The sequence below is a fragment of the Lepisma saccharinum genome, chromosome 20 (genome assembly GCF_977018435.1).
Source record: "Lepisma saccharinum chromosome 20, izLepSacc3.1, whole genome shotgun sequence".
Taxonomy (NCBI): domain Eukaryota; kingdom Metazoa; phylum Arthropoda; class Insecta; order Zygentoma; family Lepismatidae; genus Lepisma; species Lepisma saccharinum.
The window spans coordinates 9,521,916-9,544,249 of NC_139248.1; the positions used below are offsets into that span (position 1 = coordinate 9,521,916).

A 22,334-nucleotide genomic window follows, 5' to 3' on the forward strand; every position below is an offset into this window, starting at 1 on the left:
GAAAATTAATGGAAAAATACAGCACTTCAGTACTTGAAATTAAAACTGGATATACAATAATATGCAACATTGTTTATTATTGTACAAAATAAATAAATATGTAGTACCTTCAACACATAACCATTCTAGAAGAAACAATGTACACTATGAGTCGTAAGTCTGTGAAGCATTGTAATTCACCACAGATAAATTATGCAATGGGTAATCGTAATTCTGATCCCAAAAGAACAATAAACTCTCCAAGATTTTTATTAAACTGCACAAGCACATAGTTACCATGGTTTGCCACTACAAGGCAGTAATAGCAAATATGGTGCTAGGTACACATGAGAAGGTGTTTTGTGCATTGGCATATGCAAGAACCTTGTCTGCCATGACTGTACAAGGATGATTTCGAGCAAAATGTCAGAAGGAGCCCTCACTAGCAGCTAATCTCCAAGAAGTTTCCAACAGTATCATCGCAGCTGTGGCACTAATCGACTAATGCTAACACGCGTGTGGGACAAAATGCAGTTATCTGTTAGATATCTGCCTCAGCAGCAAAGGTGGACACACAGAGCATTTGTGAGTGAGTACAAAGAACTTGGGAGGATGCGTCATTCTATCGGCATCAGAATTACCACCATCAGTTGTATCATTGATTAGTGAATTTCTAAAATGTTTCACTGATTTATAAACCACCCTGTATAATAAAAGAAGAAACCAGGAAAGAAAAGAAAAAGAAGAAACATCAAAATTAACCTGTGGTCATCTTAAAAGCCAAGCAGTGTCAATGTTGCCACACACACACACAAATACATGTATTATTTAAAATGAATTACCTTGAAAAGACCATCAAGTCTTTCAATATTCTGATCCACCAACTTCAAAACTTCGCCAACTTCCATGATGGAGTTATCTCTGTGATTTACGAAGTGAAGGTACAGATCCGTTTTGGTCTTATCAACCGATCCATCTTGGTTCTCGTGGATCTTATATTCATCCACATTAACAATGGCACCCGTTACATTTCCCAGAACCCTGAAAGGCACAAGACAAGTGCATCAGTGGCATAAATTACAATGCAGTAAATTTGTCAATAATTTTGCAGATCCGACGTTTCTACATAAGTGGTCAGAGACTGTGCTTCTTGTGTTTTTTTAAAATTCAACTTTGCTTTTCTGTCTTTATGTTAATTGCAGAAATGAGGATGAATTATGATTAGATAAAATAGATGAAAAATGAAATACTGAAAACACCTATTACGTAGACAGAACCTGAAGCCATTATTGAGTATAACACCTAATGTGCTCAGACACAATGATAACTGTTATTCTATTGCTGTCCTTAAAATTGTGAACAAACTAATATATACAAATCATATGTATTATTGTATTGTAATGTCCATGGTATTGTAAACACAAATTGGTAACATTTGCATTGCAGTATTTCATCACATTATACTATAGTCCACTATATTTTACTATATTTCACTGTATCCATATATTGTATTTCATAACTAACTAACTCTCTAGCCTTCTTAAACCCGAAGGTTCATGGCTTCAGCAACACAGGCCTTCCATCTGTCCCTATCTTGAGCAAGTTCTATATACTCTTTTCCATCCCTACCGATTTCCTTTAGGTCCATCTCAACGTTGTCCCTCCATCTTCGTCTTGGCCTCCCTACAGGTCTCTTACCATCAGGTTTCCCAACAAGAATCCTGTGAACTCCTCTTTCCTCTCCCATTCGTGCCACATAGCCTGCCCACCTAAGTCTTCTTGATTTAATTATTCTAATAATATCTGGACATGAATACAAATTATGTACTTCTAAATTATATAACCTTCTCCACTCACCTGTCTTCTCATCCCTTTTATGTCCAAATATTTTCCTAAGGATATTATTTTCAAATACTCTCAATTTATGTTCCTCTTTCAATGTAAGGGACCAGGTTTCACACCCATATAATACTACAGGCAAAATTACTGTTTTGTATATTTTAACTATTTCTTGCTCAACATAGGGAAAGATGGAAGGCCTGTGTTGCTGCAGCCATGAACCTTCGGGTTTAAGAAAGCTATAGAGTTAGTTAGTTTTAGTTAGTTAGTTAGTTTTTAACTTTTAGTTTCTTAGATATTAAACTAGAAGACAAAAGTTTATGAAGAGAGAAGTAACATGCATTTTCTGAATTAAGCCTACTTTTTATTTCCTCTTTAATATAATTTTCACTAAGTATTTGAATTTGGAAACTGGTTCAAACGAGTTGTTATCAACAATTATATTTTGATTATTACCTAACACTTCGTTTCGGCCTGTAAGCATATATTTAGTTTTCTCTTTGTTAACTTCCAAACCTATCTCTTAAGCAGTTTTGAAAAATATTTTAGCATTATTCTTAATTGTATTTATATTATCCCCATATAAGTCTACATCATCTGCATATGCTAACAACTGAGTCACACCATTTAATTTAGCCCTTCGTTAGTTTCTTTTACCTTCCTAACAGCATATTCTAAGGCAAAATTAAAGAGCAATGGAGATAATGCATCTCCTTGTTTTAACCCATCATGAATTGTAAATTTGTCATACACATTAATACCCACTCGAAATTTACTTTCTGTTTCACTGGTGCATACTTTTATCATACTAACAAGCTTCTTAGGTATTCCAAACTCTACTAATATATTGTATAATTTCTCTCTCTTGACCGAATCATAGGCTTTTTTTAAATGAATGAATAGCTGATGGACATTTTGATTATAACATTAATCCCACTTTTTTTCAAGTGTGTGTCTAATGTGAAAAATTTGATCTGTAGTTGATCTGTTACGTTTAACTCCACATTGATGATCACCTATAATTTCATTAACATATGGGGTTAGTCTTGTTAAAAGAATGTTAGATAATATTTTATATGTTGTTGAGAGTAGAGAAATTCCACGGTAATTATTGCAGTTCATTTTATCACCTTTTTTAAACACAGGAACAATTATGGATTCTTTCCACAGTTAAGGGATTTCTTCTTTATTCCATATTAAACAAATTAATTTATGAATTTGACATATTAATAAATTTCCACCATATTTAATTAACTCAGCTGGTATTAAATCAATGCCAGGTGCTTTGTTATTATTGTATTTCATTGTATTATTATATTGCAATGTTTATGATATTGTAAACACAAATTGATATGTCTGATATCACAGCATGTAAATGTAAATAAGTGATTCATTGACGAAATAAATCTATCTATCTATCTATAACAATTATAAATACTACTAATAAAACTGATTTGAAAGTGTCACTGGACTTTTGAACTGTGTCAGAAAAAGAGGCGTTTTTTTTCCTCCAAAAATTAATCTTTATTTTTAAAAAAAACACCACAATATTCCAAGTTATCCATTTGAATCTTCATGTGGTTGCTTTCACTCTTGACTAGATATATGTGATAGAAAATAGGGCACTACAAATCTATTTCAAACAATGTTGAGAGCAAACCAGGCCAATGTTCACTTGAATGCTCTAGAAGATATTCCAAACAGATGTAATTTTTCTGAATTTGAGCATAGTGGCAGTTTCAATTACAAGCTATTTATAGTGTTTGAGTTGTTTTTTTTCCGTGCGAACCACTATGTGACTCCTGCAAGTACTGAAACTGGGATCCATTGATTACACGGTAGTGATGTCGCCACTACAGTTTTGGGGAGGCCATGACTATTTACAGAAATTAATTTAATTAAAAATTAATCTGCAATTTTACCAATACTGTCCCTTTCCTATTACACATATACAGAAAAATCATGTGTACTGTTCTTACATTTCCAATACATTGTTATCACAGTTATCATGTGAATGTTTACAGGAACCTCAATTTTCTTATGTTTTCCAAAGGACATAGATGAAAAAACTTAAATTCTAAAATTTTATATAGTATGTGTCTTTAATGGGACCACGAAGAATGAATGCATGTCGGAAAATGTAAAACCGAGAACATAAAGTTCAGACATGAATTAAACATCTAGTATTTTATGTGGAATTAGCTACAACATCAGTTATTTGATTCAGTTAATAATTCCATAATTCGCCAATGTACCAATTTTTTTTATAAATTTAAGAAGAGAAACAGCTTACTCTCTAAATATTTCTATCCTGTCTCGGACTTCTGGTGGATGTTGACGTAAGACAAACTTCACCCTTTGGTCTTCTCTCAGCAGATATATGAAAACTCTAGCCATGTCTTGAAGCCCATCAGTGTCATTTACCAACACCTAAAAAAAGTGAGAAAAATGGAATTCAAAGCTCAGCACGTAGTTGCTGAAATTTTGTAATTTTCATTTCCTGATTTTATTGATAGAGGTATGTAGTTGAACTAACAATGAAGCAACAGCTTTTGAAGGGCCAACAATCACAACTTATATCAATGATTATCCATGGTAACAATCATGTAATATTGTGAAAAAATAATCACACTTTTCTAGTGCATTTTATTTAATTTACTCCTTCATATTACATGGGAGCAATAGAGATAATGTGAATTGGATATGGAATGGAAACAGATGGTGGACAGACAGAATATCAGGTGGACATAAATTATTTTAAAACTAGACAGGCAGATTCGATTAAGAAATAAGTGTGATGATATTACACTGAGATCTGGAAAGTAGAACAACAATTAGATGTGCTAAATAGCAGCAAAAATTGAACCAGTACTCACGCAAAACATTGCAGTGAAATGTAGTATCTTAAATATGACACACTTCTGAGGATTTCATTTGCATGCTTTATTTCATGTATAGAAGTTCTGTGTGGATTAGCAAAACAATTATAGTTGAACTTTGATTTGAGTTGGTGTTTTAAGTCCACTTTATGCACACTAAGACTAATCGGGACTGTGCTACCTTCATTTGGTGCAAAGGTTCATAAACCTTAATCTTAAAACTCAGCTAGCTTATCTACAGGGTAGGGTTCTTTGTAGACAACGAAACCAGACAGGATGCCTTCCAATGGAGACGTTTAAACGAATATATTATTTAAACACAGGATACATGGAGTAAGAATTTTACATGATAAGCTACATTCTTCTATAATTTTCTTGTTACAGTCAATTTTCATCTCAATATTCTTTTTATTATTTATTTTCTTTATTTGGATATTCTTCTATATGTACTTCCTTCGTAGTGGGCAGATCTGGATCGGGACTTCCTTCTCAATGGGCGGTCTGGACTTCCCTCTTAATGGACGTTCTGGGTCGGGACTTCCTTCTTGATGGATGGCCTGGATCGGAACTTCCTTCTCAATGGACGGTCTGGATCTAGACTTCCTTCTTAATATGGAGGATATGGACTTCCTTCTCAATGGACGTTCTGGATCGGGACTTCCTTCTTATCTTCTTTGTAAACTTCCCTCTGGATTTCAATTTAGGTTTTGACTATTTAACGAATGCCTTTATCCTTTTCCAACTTTTTCCTCCAAGCTTTGGGAATAATACTAATATCCTCCCTTGGGGCTTCGATCGGAACGCGCCACCACTAACTAGGTACAACAGAGTGTATACTTGGTGCAGCCGATTGACATGCGCATCCAAGTAGGTGCTACAGTTAAACTGCACAACCAAAAAGTGCTGTGGGGCGTCGATCGGAACGCGCTCGCCACTGATGTAAACAAAATTTCCGCTACGGGAATGGTAAATCAACCAAACAGATGCAATATCTGTTCAAAGACACAAACTTGTATCAGTGCTTTGACTTCCTTAATTTTCATATTAACTTACATGTGATCATTGATTTGATTTATAAGATATATATATTAATTTACTTCTTTCATATTTATTCTTTGTCTTCTTATAATATATTCTATTCTTTTTCATCTTTCCAATTTGCTTTGTTCTTATTTATAAAGTTATTCACATATATTATGCCAATTCTTAACCTTGCACGCCTGGTGCTGCCATCTCTATTCGTCTTTGGCAAACTATTCACATTACTTGGTCCTATTGGGTACGTAACAACTGGACCTAAAGTGGGACCTGAACCACTATGTGCCTCCACTGGGAATCGAACCCAGGACCCTTTGATTACAAGGCAACGGTGCTACCACTGTACCATCGTGGAGACCCTAGGGTTGAGCTGATACTGATGTTGGTATCATAAATGAAAAAGAAAATAACATTTCAAGCAAATCTCAGTACAAAATAACTGTTGTAAAGTAACAGACAGTAACAGTCATTTCTTGGGAAAAGTAAAACGAGTATCTGAAACATCAGGTTTAATCAGAAGCATATTATCAAGGGAGAGGAGGTGTGTGTGGGGGGAGGAGTCTAAGTCTGTTGGTTATTATGTACAACTTTTATTTGTGTCAACTGAGAAATTTCATTGGCAAGCAATGGACATTATCCATTGTCTAAGGCTTCAAACTATACTTACTCTAACACTGATGGAGGGATAACGTTGAGATGGACCTAAAGGAAATCGGTAAGGATGGAAAAGATTGGATTGATTTTGCCCAGGATAGGGACAGATGGGAAGGCTTGCGTTGCTGCAGCCTTCGGGTTTAAGGCAGCTAGAGGGTTGGCTACTCTATGTTTTGAGTTACCACTTCTCTCGTCTTCAGGTGAACTCATTTATTTTTGCCAGTGGTGGGGATCAAACTTATGATAGACCTGTGATTTTTTCTATAAATTCAGTGTGCTAACTAACTACTCCATGGCGCCACTGGCTGAGAGAAATTTGTTCACCTGAAGATGTTCTCTCGAAACATAGTGTTGGAATAAGTATAGTTTGAAGCACTAGACAATGGATAATGACCAATTAATATTGCATGCTAATAAAGAACCATTGTCACTAACATTCAGAGTATTATGAGAAATTGCGATTGAAAATGGACCCCTCCCCCTCCTCCAGTCACGTCTGGAGTAAGTTAGTCCTATGCCTGAAACTGTAAGTAAATTAACATTAGAACCTAACTTTACAGAGATTCTCCAGTTTCAACTCTGAGGATGCTTGGTAGTCTCAGTACTGCCTGAACTCGACATCTACAAGAAAAGTTCCCGAGATCAAACCTGAGTTTTCAGGCCACTCCAGGAACACGATAAGACAAGTATAAATTCCCAGCTTTCAAGGTTAACTTTCCAAAAATTCAAGGGTACAAGCAGATGTTTTTGCCAATTAAACCTTATGCATTACCACCTCTCACCACCCATACACATATATTAACAGTGTAAATGGTCTGCGTAATTCAAATGTATCAAAAAATGCTAAAATTCAAGGTGCAGAGTTTAGATTTTCCATTTCACACATTCAGACATGAAATACATTTACAAATACAAGTCACAAATGTTACGGGATATACTAATTTACAAAAAAAAAAAAAAAAATTGTAGCTATAAGCATTTCAAACTCATATTTCCCTAAACAATAATCTTCTGTCCGTCAGATAGATGGTTCCGCAAAGGACACTATCAAAGTAAACAGATTGAGAGAATTCTGTTATATTTTGCACACAGCTTTCTTTTTCTACATTGATAAAAATGGATGATGCTAAACTGTGAAAAAATACCCTGGTAAATATGTATAAATTCAATGAGATTTGGATTACTAAAAGTTACAGTTTTTCACGTCTGATGAAAAAAACTCTTGCATAATTCCCAGAGCCAATAATTCACACACAATTCCAGAAATTCAAGGAATTTCCAGTGAGTAGACACCCTGGTTTTCCACGATACAGTCAGACACCTTACCATCCTGACTACCACAGACCCTTAGTTGTTGACACCGTAAAAAAAATATAATGATAAACATGAATGTAATGGACAAACACAACAACTACATTTATAAAATCTATTTTTCCTTACCATGAAGTCAAAATAGCCTTTCATCCCCTTTTGTGGATCAAAATTTAGTATCACTCCTCCTGTTTTTTGATCAACTATGAAGGGTGCTCTTTGAATGTTTTCCAAGCCCTCTGTTAACGTCTTCTGAATCCTTCCTATCAGATAATAGTTCATCTCTGCATTTGGCCCATTGTCCAAATCAACAGCCTGGAAGGTAAACACAACATCAATAGACAGTTTCAAACACATACACACATTGATTGAGTTTATTTTACTTTGCTTTTCTGCCGTGTTTGGCTAAATCACAAAGATGAGGATGAGTGATGATATGATGAAATTGATGAAGGGACAATCACAAACATATATGCACATTGCACAGTGGTTCAGATCCCACTTTAAACTGTAGGTCCAGTCCCGTTTAACCTAGCTGCACATAAAGTGGGCTTAAAACATACAAAACAGACACAGGGTTGCTACGATTTTTTGATTATGAAATTCCCTGACAATTCCAGGTTTTCCAGTCTCAATTGAAACTTTTCCAGATGTATTTTGTGCATGATTAATTGATTTTGAACCTTGTATTCTCAATTAAATATATAATCCGTTAATTATTATGAATATTCACTTTTACAACTTTTATTCTACACACACAAGAACACGTGAAAATTCCAATAGTAAAATGTAAAATTACAATCGGCATCAAATGTATTGGGTGCTACAATCACGTGCATCTTGCCTTCAGGCTAAGGTACATTATTTCACCATAACAGAACAACGGAAAAAGTTCATAAACCATACACAATTTTTCATTTTCTGGCAGATTTATAGTGTCGTAGAAAATGCTGGTTTTGTGCTTACAGTTATAAGTACATAGCATCTGGAGAAATTTTTCTTGCATATAGAAATTCTATAGGAAATGCCAACAAGACTAAGATCTATAAAATAATAGACGATAAACTCATCTCCATCAACTTTTCCGATAATTATGATCATATTTTCAATGTACTTCAGTTATCAATCAGATAGCTGGACTGCAAGTTTTACTTTGATATTCTTTCCAGTATTATAAAAGTGAAAATTTATTACAGAAATTTGAAGGAAGCATAATTTTGCACAAGTTTCTGAACTGAATCCAGAAGTGGAAGTGAACTGCTTGTTCACTCCAAAATGCACGTCAATTCCAGACGATCTGCAAAATTCTGTGACATTTTGATTTTTCCCTGTTTTCCAAGTGTTCCAGATGTGTAGCAACGCTGAAACATATATGGACAACACAAGCCTCACAAAGGATTATACTGGCTGTGGGTTCAGATGCCAGAGCCTCGCTAGTCTGCAAAATGCAGTCCAGGGTGTATTCGGTGGAAGGGAGGTTGATATATGGGCATCTTTGAAAAGGGTCACCTCTTACACATCTTTACTTTGGTTCTCTCCACAGTACACTGTAGAATGTAACATTCGTTCATCAATTTCATCGAACTACCACTCATCATCATCATTGTGATTAACCAAAAATAACAAAGATGATGTAAAAAACCAAATTCAAACAATTCAAGTCAATAAGTATACAAATGACCAAGAAAATTAATAACAAGTTAATGTTATTGTTTATTTTAGTGCCTATAAATTCACACCCTAATTATTACATTAACAAAAGATGGTAGAGGCAACACGTTTTTGGAACAGCTCTGAGTTGTGTCACTTCGCTAGTCAGCGAGCCTAAGATGGTTTTCCTCCTTGTGATGAGGATCTGGTGCGAGGATCTGGTGCTAGGTTTGAGCTTGCTGCTGAGTGTCTAGAAGTGTGATTTTGTAATGTGTTCCACACATAAAATATGCCTTCTGTTCATTCCAAAGTTTAACGTAGAATGCTTAGGGGACAAACGCGTGAAGTTGTGGCAAACATCTTGCAATTCATGCAAGAAGAGGCTGACTGAATTGATTTGAAGTTGCCTCTTAAAAAAGTTATTGACCGTGTTTGTGCTGCAACAGGTGTACCTTTAAGCACGGTAAAATCAATTAAGAAGGAAAGTTCAGCGGTTCGTGCTGGATCATCGTCATTATACAGCATACCCTGTAGAAATAAAAATCGTCTGCAGCCATGTACAGATATAGATGATTTTGACATTTGCATTGTTCGGAGAACAATTAATGAATTTTACACTGCAGACAAGCAAGTCCCAACAGTAAAATCTGTGCTTGCAAAATTAAGGAAAACCATCGGATATAAAGGGCAGGCAACCAGTTTATTGAAGATCTTCAAAAAACTTGGGTTTAGGGGGAAGAAAGTGGAAACTAATAGACGTGTGCTTTTTGAGAGGAATGACATTCGGAATGCAAGGATTGCTTATTTACGGGCCATCAGTAGATATCGTCAGGAAGGCCGTCCTATTATATATTCTGATGAAACATACATCCATAGTTCCCACAAAACCACTAAAACATGGTGCGACGATAGTCTCGAGGGCCTGAAATGTTCAATATCCAAAGGGCAATGTCTCATTATTGTCTATGCAGGCAGCGACAAGGGGTTCATCCCTAATGCCCTTCTCATATTTAAATGAAATCAGAAAACTGGAGACTACCACATGGAGATGAATTCCAGAAATTATATGCGGTGGATAAAAGAAATGGTCATTCCAAATTTACCACCGAATTCAGTCTTCGTAATCGACAACGCATCCTACCATAATATTCAGAAAGAAAGATGCCCTTTGCACCAGGAAAAAAAAATGCACGGGTGGCTATTAAAAAACAATATACCATTTACAGATGATATGTTCAAGCCTTATAAAACTGCACAAACCGAAGATGAAATCTTACATTTTAGATGAACTGATGAATGAACATGGCCATATTGTCCTTCGCTTGCCTGCAAATCATCCCTATTTAAATGCTATAGAGAAAATTTGGGGCATTTCTAAACAATGAGTTGCAAATCGCAATGTGACTTTCAAATTAAATGACGTGTCAGAATTGTTTTCAGTGATTGGAGAGGAAGAATCATGTTGTAGCAATGTTAGAAAAACTGAGGAACAATACATTCGGACGGAGGGTTTGCTGGAACCAGAAATAGAGCATCTTGCTTTCAGTGTTGGCGACAGTAGCAGCAGAGCGGACGATTCATTCTCGAGTGCAGAAGATTCATGTTGCAAAATATCCGATTTAGATTCCGAACTTGACTGAATCGAAGACCTGGAATAAATCATTGGTTTCTTCATTTCCCTTTACAACACATAAGGTAAGCTTATTGTATTGTTGTTGTACAATTCTGCATTGGGTCATTGTTACCCACCATTTCTTTGTTCATTTGCAACACTGCTCGAGAAGTGTAAACATGCACCAACAGTCACGTGTTGCAACTCCCTCCCAGCTGATTCGGTTTCTGTGCGACTCACTTTCAACTTGCGCATAAGAACACCTCAGAGATGTTCCGAAAACACGTTGCCTATACCTATGCTTCATGAAAACTTTTCTGCCTGAAATCCAAACTTACCTTAACCTGCATGAATTCGGTCCCAAAATCTGCCTCGGTCGTTACGCCCCCAGTGAAAACCCTCTTCACGAACCTCGGAGCATTGTCATTGATGTCATTCACGTACACGATCACTTTCAAAAGGGTGTCATCCTTCGGGTCAAAGAAGCTGACATCTGGTGGTTGATTCAGGCAATCCTCAGAAGCTTTCACCAGGAGTAAATGGTTTTCTTTCTCCTCACGATCCAACTCTTTTATCACCTGAAAAGGAGAAATTCGATGCTGAAAAATGTTACAAATTCACAGTACAAACTTGAATTACCTAACCTCTTAAGTTGGTATAATTATTGTATCTATCCTTTCCATACTCTGGCTTGTATCTTCTGGTTGTAACAGCTGATGTCTTAAATTATGCATCTAAAATGTTCTCAAATATCTTTTGCTGTAACATCGGGGCTCGAAATAGAAAGCTTTACTTTCATTAACATGAAACATTATACCAGGTGGTTATAATTAAAGTGACGGTGTTCAGAGTGGTACAGCACGGGCTGTAATGAGAGTAGCAGTCTGAAACTTCGTAGATATGCTAATGAAGCAATGCGCTCGCAAATTATGCCAAAAAAAAAATAGTTCCAATTCTCGCCACCAGGGTAAAAAACGGCGCTGTAAGCAGTCAAAACGTGGAATTTTCCATAACTCTGACGTCAAAGTCGGTGAAATTGCCTAACCATTGTGTGAGCTCCCTGGTTGTTGTTGGCGACGCTTGTTGCTTTTTCCTTTAGTAATGTTCATGTAATTCGAATAGTGAAATTGTAGCGATATTTTATTACAAAGAGTATTGTTTTCTGCGATTTATAGTGTTTTTCCTGTAACTATACCAAGTTTTGACTGCTTACAGCGCCATTTTTTACCCTGGTGGCGAGAATTGGAACTATTTTTTTTTTTTTTTTTTTTTTTTTTTTTTTTTTTTTTTTTTTTTTTTTCGCGAGCGCATTGCTTCATTAGCATATCTACGAAGTTTCAGACTGCTACTCTCATCACAGCCCGTGCTGTACCACTCTGAACACCGCACTTTAATTATAACCACCTGATATTATTTTTTGTCTCTGAATATTACAATGCCGGAATTACCAACTAGTGAAATGGCATGCTGTGTTACAGTGAATATTACAATATTTACATGAACATCAAATAATATAAAATGCACTGAACATTAGTCTTATAGAATTTTCTTCCCTTTTTAAAATTTCCACAGGCGGAAATTGTGAATGGTAATTGTCTACCAAGAGGAAGTAAACTTTCCTTGGCCCCAAATTTTTGGAAACTGCTAATCAGTTCGCCCAACTGAGGAAAAATGTTTGATAAAAGTATGACAATATAAAAGAGAACCTGAATTTGTGTAGAGGAAATTTATATAAAGAGAAGGCAACATAGATGCTGTCATACTCTCCTAAGACCCCTTGCGGTAACAACGCATCTCTACGTAGAGGTAAAGTGTATGTGAATGCTATAATATGTACTATTAAAGAGTATTAACAATTTAGTTCATGCTGAAAAGGAAGATGTAGTGAAATATTTAAAAAAGCATCTGTTACTACAATCATAATAAAGAAGTTGTGGAATCTAATCTTCTCAAGCAACCACTAGTGATATCCAAAGTCTGCTTATCGATGTTGCTTAGCATCTCAGGTTTACTAAGAGCTGGTTTTTCAATGACCCATTAATCTTTCTGTTAACTAACTGCCAGTTGGATATAACAGCCAGTCTTAACCAGCACCGGGTTTTTCAGTGTTGGCAACTCTGAAGGATGGAAATTACAGGAAATCGATCTGTGCGCCATCTGTCAGTACAGTTTCGAAGTGCATCGACTGGCACACAGCCTGGCATTTAAATATATAACTACAAGCATGCTGCGCTCGAAAGCACGTTATTGCATTGGAAACAATTGGAACAATGGCTGAGTATCCATTCTGCATGCTTACGAAATAAGAAAAAAAAAAAGATCTGCGAGCAGGACTCGAACTCGTATTACAAAACACAACATGCTCCGAAAGGTGGTGCCACCAACCACTGCACCAAATTACCATTTGGAGATTGTCCCGACTGATAGACCGGATATCCTGGTCACATATTCTCCAACACAGCCTTGCCAAGCGAATTCTAGCAACTACGCTGCTTAATTTTCATATTTGCATGGACATTGGTACGTTCTGCCAAACAAAGCAAGTCTTCTTCTGTACCAATTTAAGTTGAGAGTGTGGAACTTCGATAGCTACTTGAGGCAGCCATGTTGCTTCGCAACTGCAAGAAGCAGTAGCAGTAAAGATAATAGCCACCAGAGTTCCAGTTACGAGCTAACTGTACATTGAAAAACTGAAATTTTTACAAACTTCCAGTTACGTGCTAACATGAACCTTAACTGAACATTGAAAAACCCTAACAGTATCTCTCAAGTTTAAGTAAACAATTAATGTAATCATTCACCTGTGTGTCTTATAACAGAAAACTCAAAATTATTATGTTACGTCTTACATTTAGTACTAACTATAACAGGCACATATCTAGAAATATATTTCAGGAAGGGTGCGACCAAGTGTCTCTATGATGAGGATAATAATAATAAAACAATTATATTTAATTAAATTAAAATAATGTATATTAAATACGTAAATGAATTAATACTATATTATTGCATGAATAGGTAAAAAGATGGTAAAAGAATAGATCTATATTCATTATCTAGGTTAGGTGTCATTAACATCTCCAAAATTTCTATAAAAACAACTGCTCTGGCGAGGAAATTAATGTCAAATAGACAAAGAATTGAACATTTATGGAATAACAAAAATGAGATCCAATTGATGAAAATTAAAGTTCCTGATTAATATATTATGCATATTATCAAAAGGAGTAGTGTGCATAAATCTTTGGAACTGTCCTTCAAAGCTGTATGAGCCAAATTCATTGCCTTCCAATAAGTTCAGTGGAAATAAATAACCATCGATTATATAATGCTAATATATAATTTATACAATGTCAATAGATAATGTATATAATGCTATAATTATATTAAATAATGCTTAATGCTAAACAATTATATTATGATTATTTAAAAGTCTTTCAGGTGGGGTCCTGACCCCTGGATCCTCCTAAATATGCCCTTAAACTATAACAATATTCTACTGTTAACCTTCAATGAATAATATCTGATAAAGACAATTTCAAAGCAATGGAAATTAATGTATGTCTAACATATTTTATTTTACATAATCATTAATATACACTGACTAAAGTATCTCTGTTATATTGTAAGGCTAGTGAAACAAAATTGATAATCAGCTAGAGTAAAAATTATGCATTTCCACACCATTAGCTCATGCCTCAATGCATCCATCGTGAAGTATCCTCCTTCGTTTCCTCCGACAATGAAGAAGCACACTGGACTCGGGGGACCATCAAGCTCATCTACGTCGTCTTGGTCGACTGCATCTATAATTCTCCTCCTTTCCTTCCCTGGCGACTTGTGTTCTGGGAATTAAAAAGAAATGTCAGGTATTCTATTGCTAGACTTCCATGAACATTGATGGTACGTTGAATGTATTTCTGCATTCCCCTAGAATGCACCCACCCCTCTCTGTCTCATTTCATATTGCAGATATCTTATTATAGGGAGGGAAGGGGTAGTAGTGGTACTAGTGGTGGTGGTAGTAGTGTTGGTGGTGGTAGTAGTAGTACTAGTGGTTATGGTAGTAGTAGTACTAGTGGTGGTGGTAGTAGTGGTGGTGGTAGTAGTAGTGGTGGTAGTAGTAGTGGTGGTGGTAGTACTGGTGGTGGTGGTAGTACTAGTGGTGGTGGTAGTACTAGTGGTGGTGGTAGTACTAGTGGTGGTAGTAGTACTAGTGGTGGTAGTAGTACCAGTGGCGGATTACCAAATAGACCCACTAGGCACGTGCCTAGGGGCGGCAACTCTTGGGGGCGGCAAATCTTTTTTCCAGAATATCAATACTAATAAAAAGTGTCTTACGTACACAGTGACAATTTAAACTTATGAAACCAATGTCTCAAATCAACGGTTTGCAACACTTTCGCTTCATTCGAAAGAAACCTTGATGTATCGGATTTATGTGTTATCAACAAATGTTTCGTCTGCTCTGCCTCCTTCAGGCGCCAATCAATTTGTTTTTAACCCTTGCTGTGGCATTTATCGCTTACAATGATAATGCAAGCCGCCCAGTCTTTGTTGGTTTGTTTTTGTAAATACATACCCCTCGATCTTCCACTAAGCGTTTGTTAATGGCCAGGCAGGAAAGAAGACTGATTGTTTGAAACTCGCATCTGTAACAATGCCAGTCTTTAAAAAAAAAAAAAAAAAAAAAAACAACACATAAACACTGCTGATAAGTGAGTGAGTGAGTGAGTGCAGCTTTCGCGTGGACCGCAACTAGTTTCTGTCTTACTGCATTCTCTGGCTGGTGCATTCAGTTTGTTGCTAGTGCGTTTGCATTTTTTTTTATATGCAGCAGGCAGCATGAAGCGAACAAAGTGGGGCGGCTTATCGTAAACTTGCAAACGAAAAGCGTGAAAGAGAAGCAACCTTACAGAAAAAGCTTGGTACAGTGGACATGTTTTTTAGGCGAAAGGAACAAGTGATTTCCGAAAGCAGTTCAAAAATTGAAGTGGAAGCGGCTACATCGAGTGAACTCTGTGAAACGCAAAATGTCGAAAATATTGTGGGTTTAGTGGAGGAAGAAAGTACACCTGAGGTAGTTTCCCCTCAGTTCGTAGGAGTTCCTGATTTTGACAGTGAGTGCAAATTTCGTTAGTGACGATCCTGCCGAGTGGTGTCTGAATGAGTCTACAATTGACATTCTTCTAAGACGTGGAATTAATCAGAATGCTGAAAACGATTTTTCTAAATCGCAAAGACTCATAGCAGGTAAGACAAGATTGTGGACAATGCATTAAGAATATTTTTGTGTACTGCGGAAACAAACTGTTCAGCTGAACGTTCGTTTTCGGTCCTAAAAAGACTGAAAACTTATCTCCGTTCAACCATGTGTAATAAAAGACTGAACGAGTTATCTATTCTCCACATCTAAGCAGACATCTTGACTGATGGACACATCAACTTTGAAGAACTTACACACGAGTTTGCTGCAACCAAAGTGAGGCGGAAGCGGCTTCATTTATGACTGGTGAGTGGTGAATTTAATTTCTCAATACATTACATAATTTTAGGTATAGCACATACAGAAAATGAATTGTTTGTTATTGATTTTTATCCTTTGTTTTTTATTTCAGTATGTTCACAAATTTTTATATTAGCCTGTAAAAATACTGCAAATAAGTTACTACTTTTCTTTTGAGAAGGGCGCACATTAAGTTTGTGCCTAGGGGCGGCGAGGAAGCTTAATCCACCACTGAGTAGTACTAGTGGTGGTAGTAGTAGTAGTACTAGTGGTGGTGGTAGTAGTACTAGTGGTGGTAGTATTATTATTAGTGGTGGTGGTGGTAGTAGTACTAGTAGAACTAGTAGTAGTGGTGGTGGTAATATTATTACTAGTTGTGGTGATGATAGTTGTAGTAGTAGTGTTACTAGTGGTGGTGGTAGTAGTGGTACTAGTGGTGGTAGTAGTAGTACTGGTGATGGTGGTGGTAGTAGTAGTAGTAGTAGCACTAGTGGTGGTGGTAGTAGTAGGTGTTGTGGTACTAGTGGTAGTAGTGGTGGTAGGGGTAGTAGTACTAGTGGTTGTGGTGGTGGTAGTAGTAGTAGCACTAGTGGTGGTGGTAGTAGTAGTACTAGAGGTGGTAGTAGTAGTACTGGTGATGGTGGTGGTAGTAGTACTAGTCATGGTGGTGGTAGTAGTACTAGTCATGGTGGTGGTAGTAGTACTAGTCATGGTGGTAGTAGTAGTACTGGTGATGGTGGTCGTAGTAGTACTAGTGATGGTGGTCATAGTAGTACTAGTGGTGGTAGTAGTAGTACTAGTGGTGGTAGTAGTAGTACTAGTGGTGGTAGTAGTAGTACTAGTGGTGGTAGTAGTAGTACTAGTGGTGGTAGTAGTAGTAGTACTAGTGGTGGTAGTAGTAGTAGTACTAGTGGTGGTAGTAGTAGTACTAGTGGTAGTATTTCAGAGATATCCAGCCTCAGCCTCTGCCTCCAGGACCATTGCAAGGCTGAGGCCAAGTTGGAGTTCAGAGGCTGAAGCTGTGTGAGGCTGAGTTTGAGCTTGGAGCCTGAGGCCATGTGAGGCCAAGGTCAAGTTTTAGTTCAGAGCCTGAGGCATGTGAGGCTGGAGCCCAAGTTGGAGGTCGGAGGCTGAGGGCGTGTGAGCCCAAAGGCTGAGATGAAGTTTGGAGGCTGAGGCCATGTGAGGATGGAGGCTGGGCCTTGCAAGCATATGAAATGAACAGCTCTCCATACACGATAGCAGAATCCGATCTCACATCCAATGTATTGAATCTGGTAATATCATGAAGTTCGAACTTTGTGAAACTGTCTTTGTCCTTCAGAAAGGAAGCCCACCTTCTATCAGTTGTTGATATCAGCCATGCCAGAGGTGCTTTTGTCCTCGACGGTAGATTGCATTCCTTTACTTGGCATCTCGCTTGGGTCTCTGTTGCGTAGGTTGGAGTCTGTTCCTTTTTCTCTGTTTTACTATTGTTAGATGTTGTTGAGGGTATTCTGGATAGAAAGTCCGTAACTTGTGGACTATCTATAAACCACATCCAGAAATTGTACAGTCGTTTGTCTCCTACCTCCTGAGAAGAAAAAGTATACTCCTTTTCACCACCCCTGTTAGAAAACGCGAGGAGAGCAGACTATACTTGAGGTGCTTATGTTCTGAAAAAAGTGAAAATATAGACATGTTCCATACCTCAAAGTTCTATGTTAAATCTAACATGATTATTAATATTGTGTAATCATTAGCCCCTTCTATTCACACACAGTATTTCCCATGAAGTGTTGAAGAAATTGGCCAACTTTTTGCCAGTTCAAACCAGAGATGTCCAACCTCCGGAAGCTGGGCCTCAGCCTCCAGGAGCCTTGTCAGACCGAGGCCGTGTGAGTTGAAGTGAGGCTGCCGAGTTGAAGTTTGGAGGCTGAGGCCCTGTGAGGCTGGAGGCCAAGATGGAAGTTTGGAGGCTGAGGCTAGATGCCGACCTTGAGCTTGGAGGCTGAGGCCATGCGAAGCTGGACACCAAGATGGAGTTCGGAGACTGAGGCCTTGTGAGGCCGGAGGCTGATCTTCAACTCTGAGGATGGGCCTTGCAAGGCCGAAGTCAAATGACCATCTCTGGTATTACTAGTGGGTGGTGGTGGTGGTAGTACTAGTGGTGGTGGTGGTAGTAGTACTAGTGGTGGTGGTAATAGTAGTACTAGTGGTGATAGTAGTAATATGTTGTGGTGTAGTAGTTAGTAGCTGTGGTTCTAGTGGTGGTGGTAGTATTAGTTGTGGTACTAGTGGTGGTAGTAGTAGTACTAATGGTAGTGGTGATAGTTGTTGCAGTAAGAAGAGACAATAGTAGTAGGAAGGCAGGTATTAAAATCGGCAAAGAAAAGGTCTGAATAAATTATAAAATGCATTAAAAAAATCTAAAAAGAAAGAAACTCTCATAAATAAGGATTTTTATGAGAGCTGATGATGATTAAAACAAAGTAATGAATACAAGGTCAGAAAACTCTGATGTTCAACATCATTAAATATTAGTACTTTTGAAACCAATGAAGATATCCATAGCCTGAACACGAGAAATAAAGATAAAATTCGAGTGAAGACAAGTTTTTACTCTCTACAAGAAGGGACCTAAAAACTCGGCAGTTGATCTCTATAACAAGTTGCCCAGAGTGTTAAAACACAAACCAAAAGTGTAAAGGTTTAAAAATAAAATCAAAACCATGCTAATTAAACATTCATTTTACAGCACACAAGATTACACAGAGGCAACACTCATCTTTTGAATGCATACAGACATATCTATTGGACAGAGTATGAAGGACTCAAGGTCTTGTGTATGTGTAATCAGAATAAATGTTAAAAAGGTATGGTTAAGTTACCATACATGCAGAACTTGTGTTGCACATCAAACTCAAATTGTCAATATAATATCTTTGTATGCAAGGGTTATAATACACCAATATATATGTGTGTATATTATGTTAAAATTACCAAACTTTATTATCATGTCTTTCTGTTTGACATGTCCTATACTACAGATATATACTTGTACAAAATTGGTCCTTGAATGCAAATAAATCATATCATATCATATATAAATATATGCACACTTACCAGTGAAATTAACAACGAATTCATCCACCATGAACTGGGGTTCATAATCATTTACATTTCTCACATAAACAGTCAAGTCCAGATCTGAGGACAAGGGTGTTGGAATCCCCATGTCAAATGCCTCTACTCTGATCTGAAAAAAAAAGGAAAAATCGCAAAAGTTGAAATGAATGTTCTGTCTATTTTTGACTTTCCTGAAAGTAAATTATAAAATTATCATTAAGACTAGGATTTCTATGACCTAAAACTTTAGAGACAGACATGCATTTAAGCCACAGCATTCTTAAAAGCTAGAGACATGTTTAAATCAAGTTAGGCATGGAAAAAAACAAAAAGTAGAATAAAATTATGATAATGTAATAAAAAAATACTGAAACTTCATTATTATTATTATTATTAACAAAATTCTTATTACGACATTGTTTTTATTCAATAAATGAATTTCTAAATTTGTAAATATTAAATTACATAAATTGTCAACAACGCAGAGTTTGATTGTACAGAAAATGGAATTATACTATTCATATTATCGTGTATGAAGTATTCACTATATGCTATTATTGTGCCTAAATGATCATTAATCGGTTCTGTATATATATTGCATTCTTCCATGTTGTATAAGTTACATATTTACTTTTACATTTTATTTTTACACTAAAAAATTTTCTTCGCTTATTATTGTGCCCGCCTTAAATATTGTATGTAATTTCACTCCCATAGTGTATTCTTCCTTTATTTGGATTTCCTTCATGTAGAAATGCTTCAAATCATTGCTGTAATTCTTGTCTATAATTGTATTAATATTTTATTACTGTATGTATTGTTATATGATGATTTCCATACCTATGGGCATGGGTCAACGGAAATAAAGAATATGAATGCAAACTTTTATATTTGTTATTAGTTGAATGTCAATTTTAGATGCAAAATTTGTGCAGGATTCTGGACACGTAGTGTAAGTTTATTAATGAATGAATGACATGAAAAACTGTGGGGTGCCATTACATTTCATGAGGTCAAGCCCCTTATCATACTAAATTCAAAACTTGTGTAATAACCCGTGGTGCAGGGGCAGAGCCTACCTACTGACTGCCAGAATGTCATCCAACTAGTTATGGGGTGATGTGTGGTCAGCACAACAAACCCCCAGTCATTGTAGGTTGCATGACCGGATTACACTACTCATTCGTAGCTCCCCAATTACCTCACGATGTTGGGTGGCCACCGGTCCCATACACATGCTGAAATCTCAAGAGAAAAGTTGCTAAGGTTCTCCCAGGAGACTCGAACTTGCATGCGTCCTGCAGCCGGAGCCCAAAGCTTGACACCTTAGACCGCATGGCCATGGTGCGGGACCAAAGCTTGCGTCCAAGGACTAAAATCTCCGTACCAATAGAAAATAAACAGTCAGCACCTATAAGGACAAATGCACGACAATAATCAACCCCACAGAGGATTATACTAGCTGAAGGTTCAGGTACCAGAGTCTTCTTTGCCTGCAGCGCAAAGGTAAGGGGGGTCTCCCCTTACAACCCATAAGTTAATTAATACCAGTCATTGGAAATTGATGCTAAATTTACTACTAAAACATTCAGTAAGCGTACTGAATGCACTACACTAGCACCAAAATATTTGAACCCCAATATGCAAACTACAGGCTTCCCCTTCTACTTTCTTTCACCCCTGCCGTTCACACCCTGGTACCGTTAAAGCAACAGCCCTACTGCACCCATAACTTTAACTAATGACACTAGCGCCATTGCTTTCTTGCCAGGATTTCAAACATAGTGGTGCAGCTTGACCTAGATGTAAAAAACTTATTCCTAATTGAAAGAAAATTAGAATGGCTGATTATCAGTGAATACCTCGTATAATTTTTGTCTCTCTCTATCAAGATGTTGCCTCAGTTCAATAATGCCAGTTTTCTCGTCAATGCTGAAAGTCCTCCAGTGGCCCATTGGATCCTGTCTCAGTCTATACCTGACGGCACCATTCACACCAATATCATCATCCACTGCTTGAACCTGTATGACGTCTGTTCCAATTGTTGCATTCTGGATAAGAAATAAATATACATGAAGAGTACCAAAATAAATTATTACAATCTTGCACGCTAGAATTTTGAACCTAAGTCATATTTTCGCTCATACTCTGCAATGAACCAGTGGCATATTTAAGGAAGGTTGGGGGGCGCTACTGAGTCTCAGGTCCCCCAGATGTTCTTGAGCCAAAAAAATCATTACAGATTGAATAGTTTACTTGGAGCATTTGTAATATTAGTACTGTACCTTACAAAATTATAAATTTTAATTAGGAATTATAAGTTTAAAATGCCATATACAGATAAATGCAATGCAAACAACAAAGAAGAAACACTTAGTCATCCTTTCAGTTTGTACTTCTTCTCAATTAATACAATTTTATATTTGCAAAAGAAAAACAAAACCACTTTCAAAGTACAAATTATTGTAGTGTTTTGTGCAGAGCTGAGCTGATGTCACTCATATTGATGGCATTACTCTTACACATTCTCACCAATACAAGTGCCGGTCCCCGTGGCAGAGTGGTTAGCACATCACGCTACGACACCCAGGGGTCCCGGGTTCGAATCCTGGCTGGGGCATGGATGTTTGTGAGTGTCCATTCATTAATTTCATCATATCATCACTCATCCTCATCTTCGCAAATTAGCCAAAAGTGGCACAAAAAGCGAAGTAAAATAAAGCAATTCAATCAATCACCAATACAAGTGCTTGAAAAT

The 22,334-nt window shown here is 37.0% G+C and overlaps 1 protein-coding gene across 3 annotated transcripts in view; it reads right to left on the reverse strand.

The window, feature by feature from the left end:
- Positions 1-22,334, reverse strand: part of Cad88C (cadherin 88C) — a 219,329-nt gene that overhangs the window by 6,671 nt on the left and 190,324 nt on the right. For all 3 annotated transcript variants that reach the window (XM_083142091.1, XM_083142092.1, XM_083142090.1), the window contains 7 exons: positions 21,439-21,627; positions 19,574-19,706; positions 14,647-14,807; positions 11,301-11,540; positions 7,830-8,015; positions 4,112-4,248; positions 822-1,020 (listed from right to left, as the gene is read on the reverse strand). In XM_083142091.1, the coding sequence (XP_082998217.1) occupies positions 822-1,020; positions 4,112-4,248; positions 7,830-8,015; positions 11,301-11,540; positions 14,647-14,807; positions 19,574-19,706; positions 21,439-21,627 (1,245 nt within the window). The remainder of the gene's footprint in view (positions 1-821; positions 1,021-4,111; positions 4,249-7,829; positions 8,016-11,300; positions 11,541-14,646; positions 14,808-19,573; positions 19,707-21,438; positions 21,628-22,334) is intronic.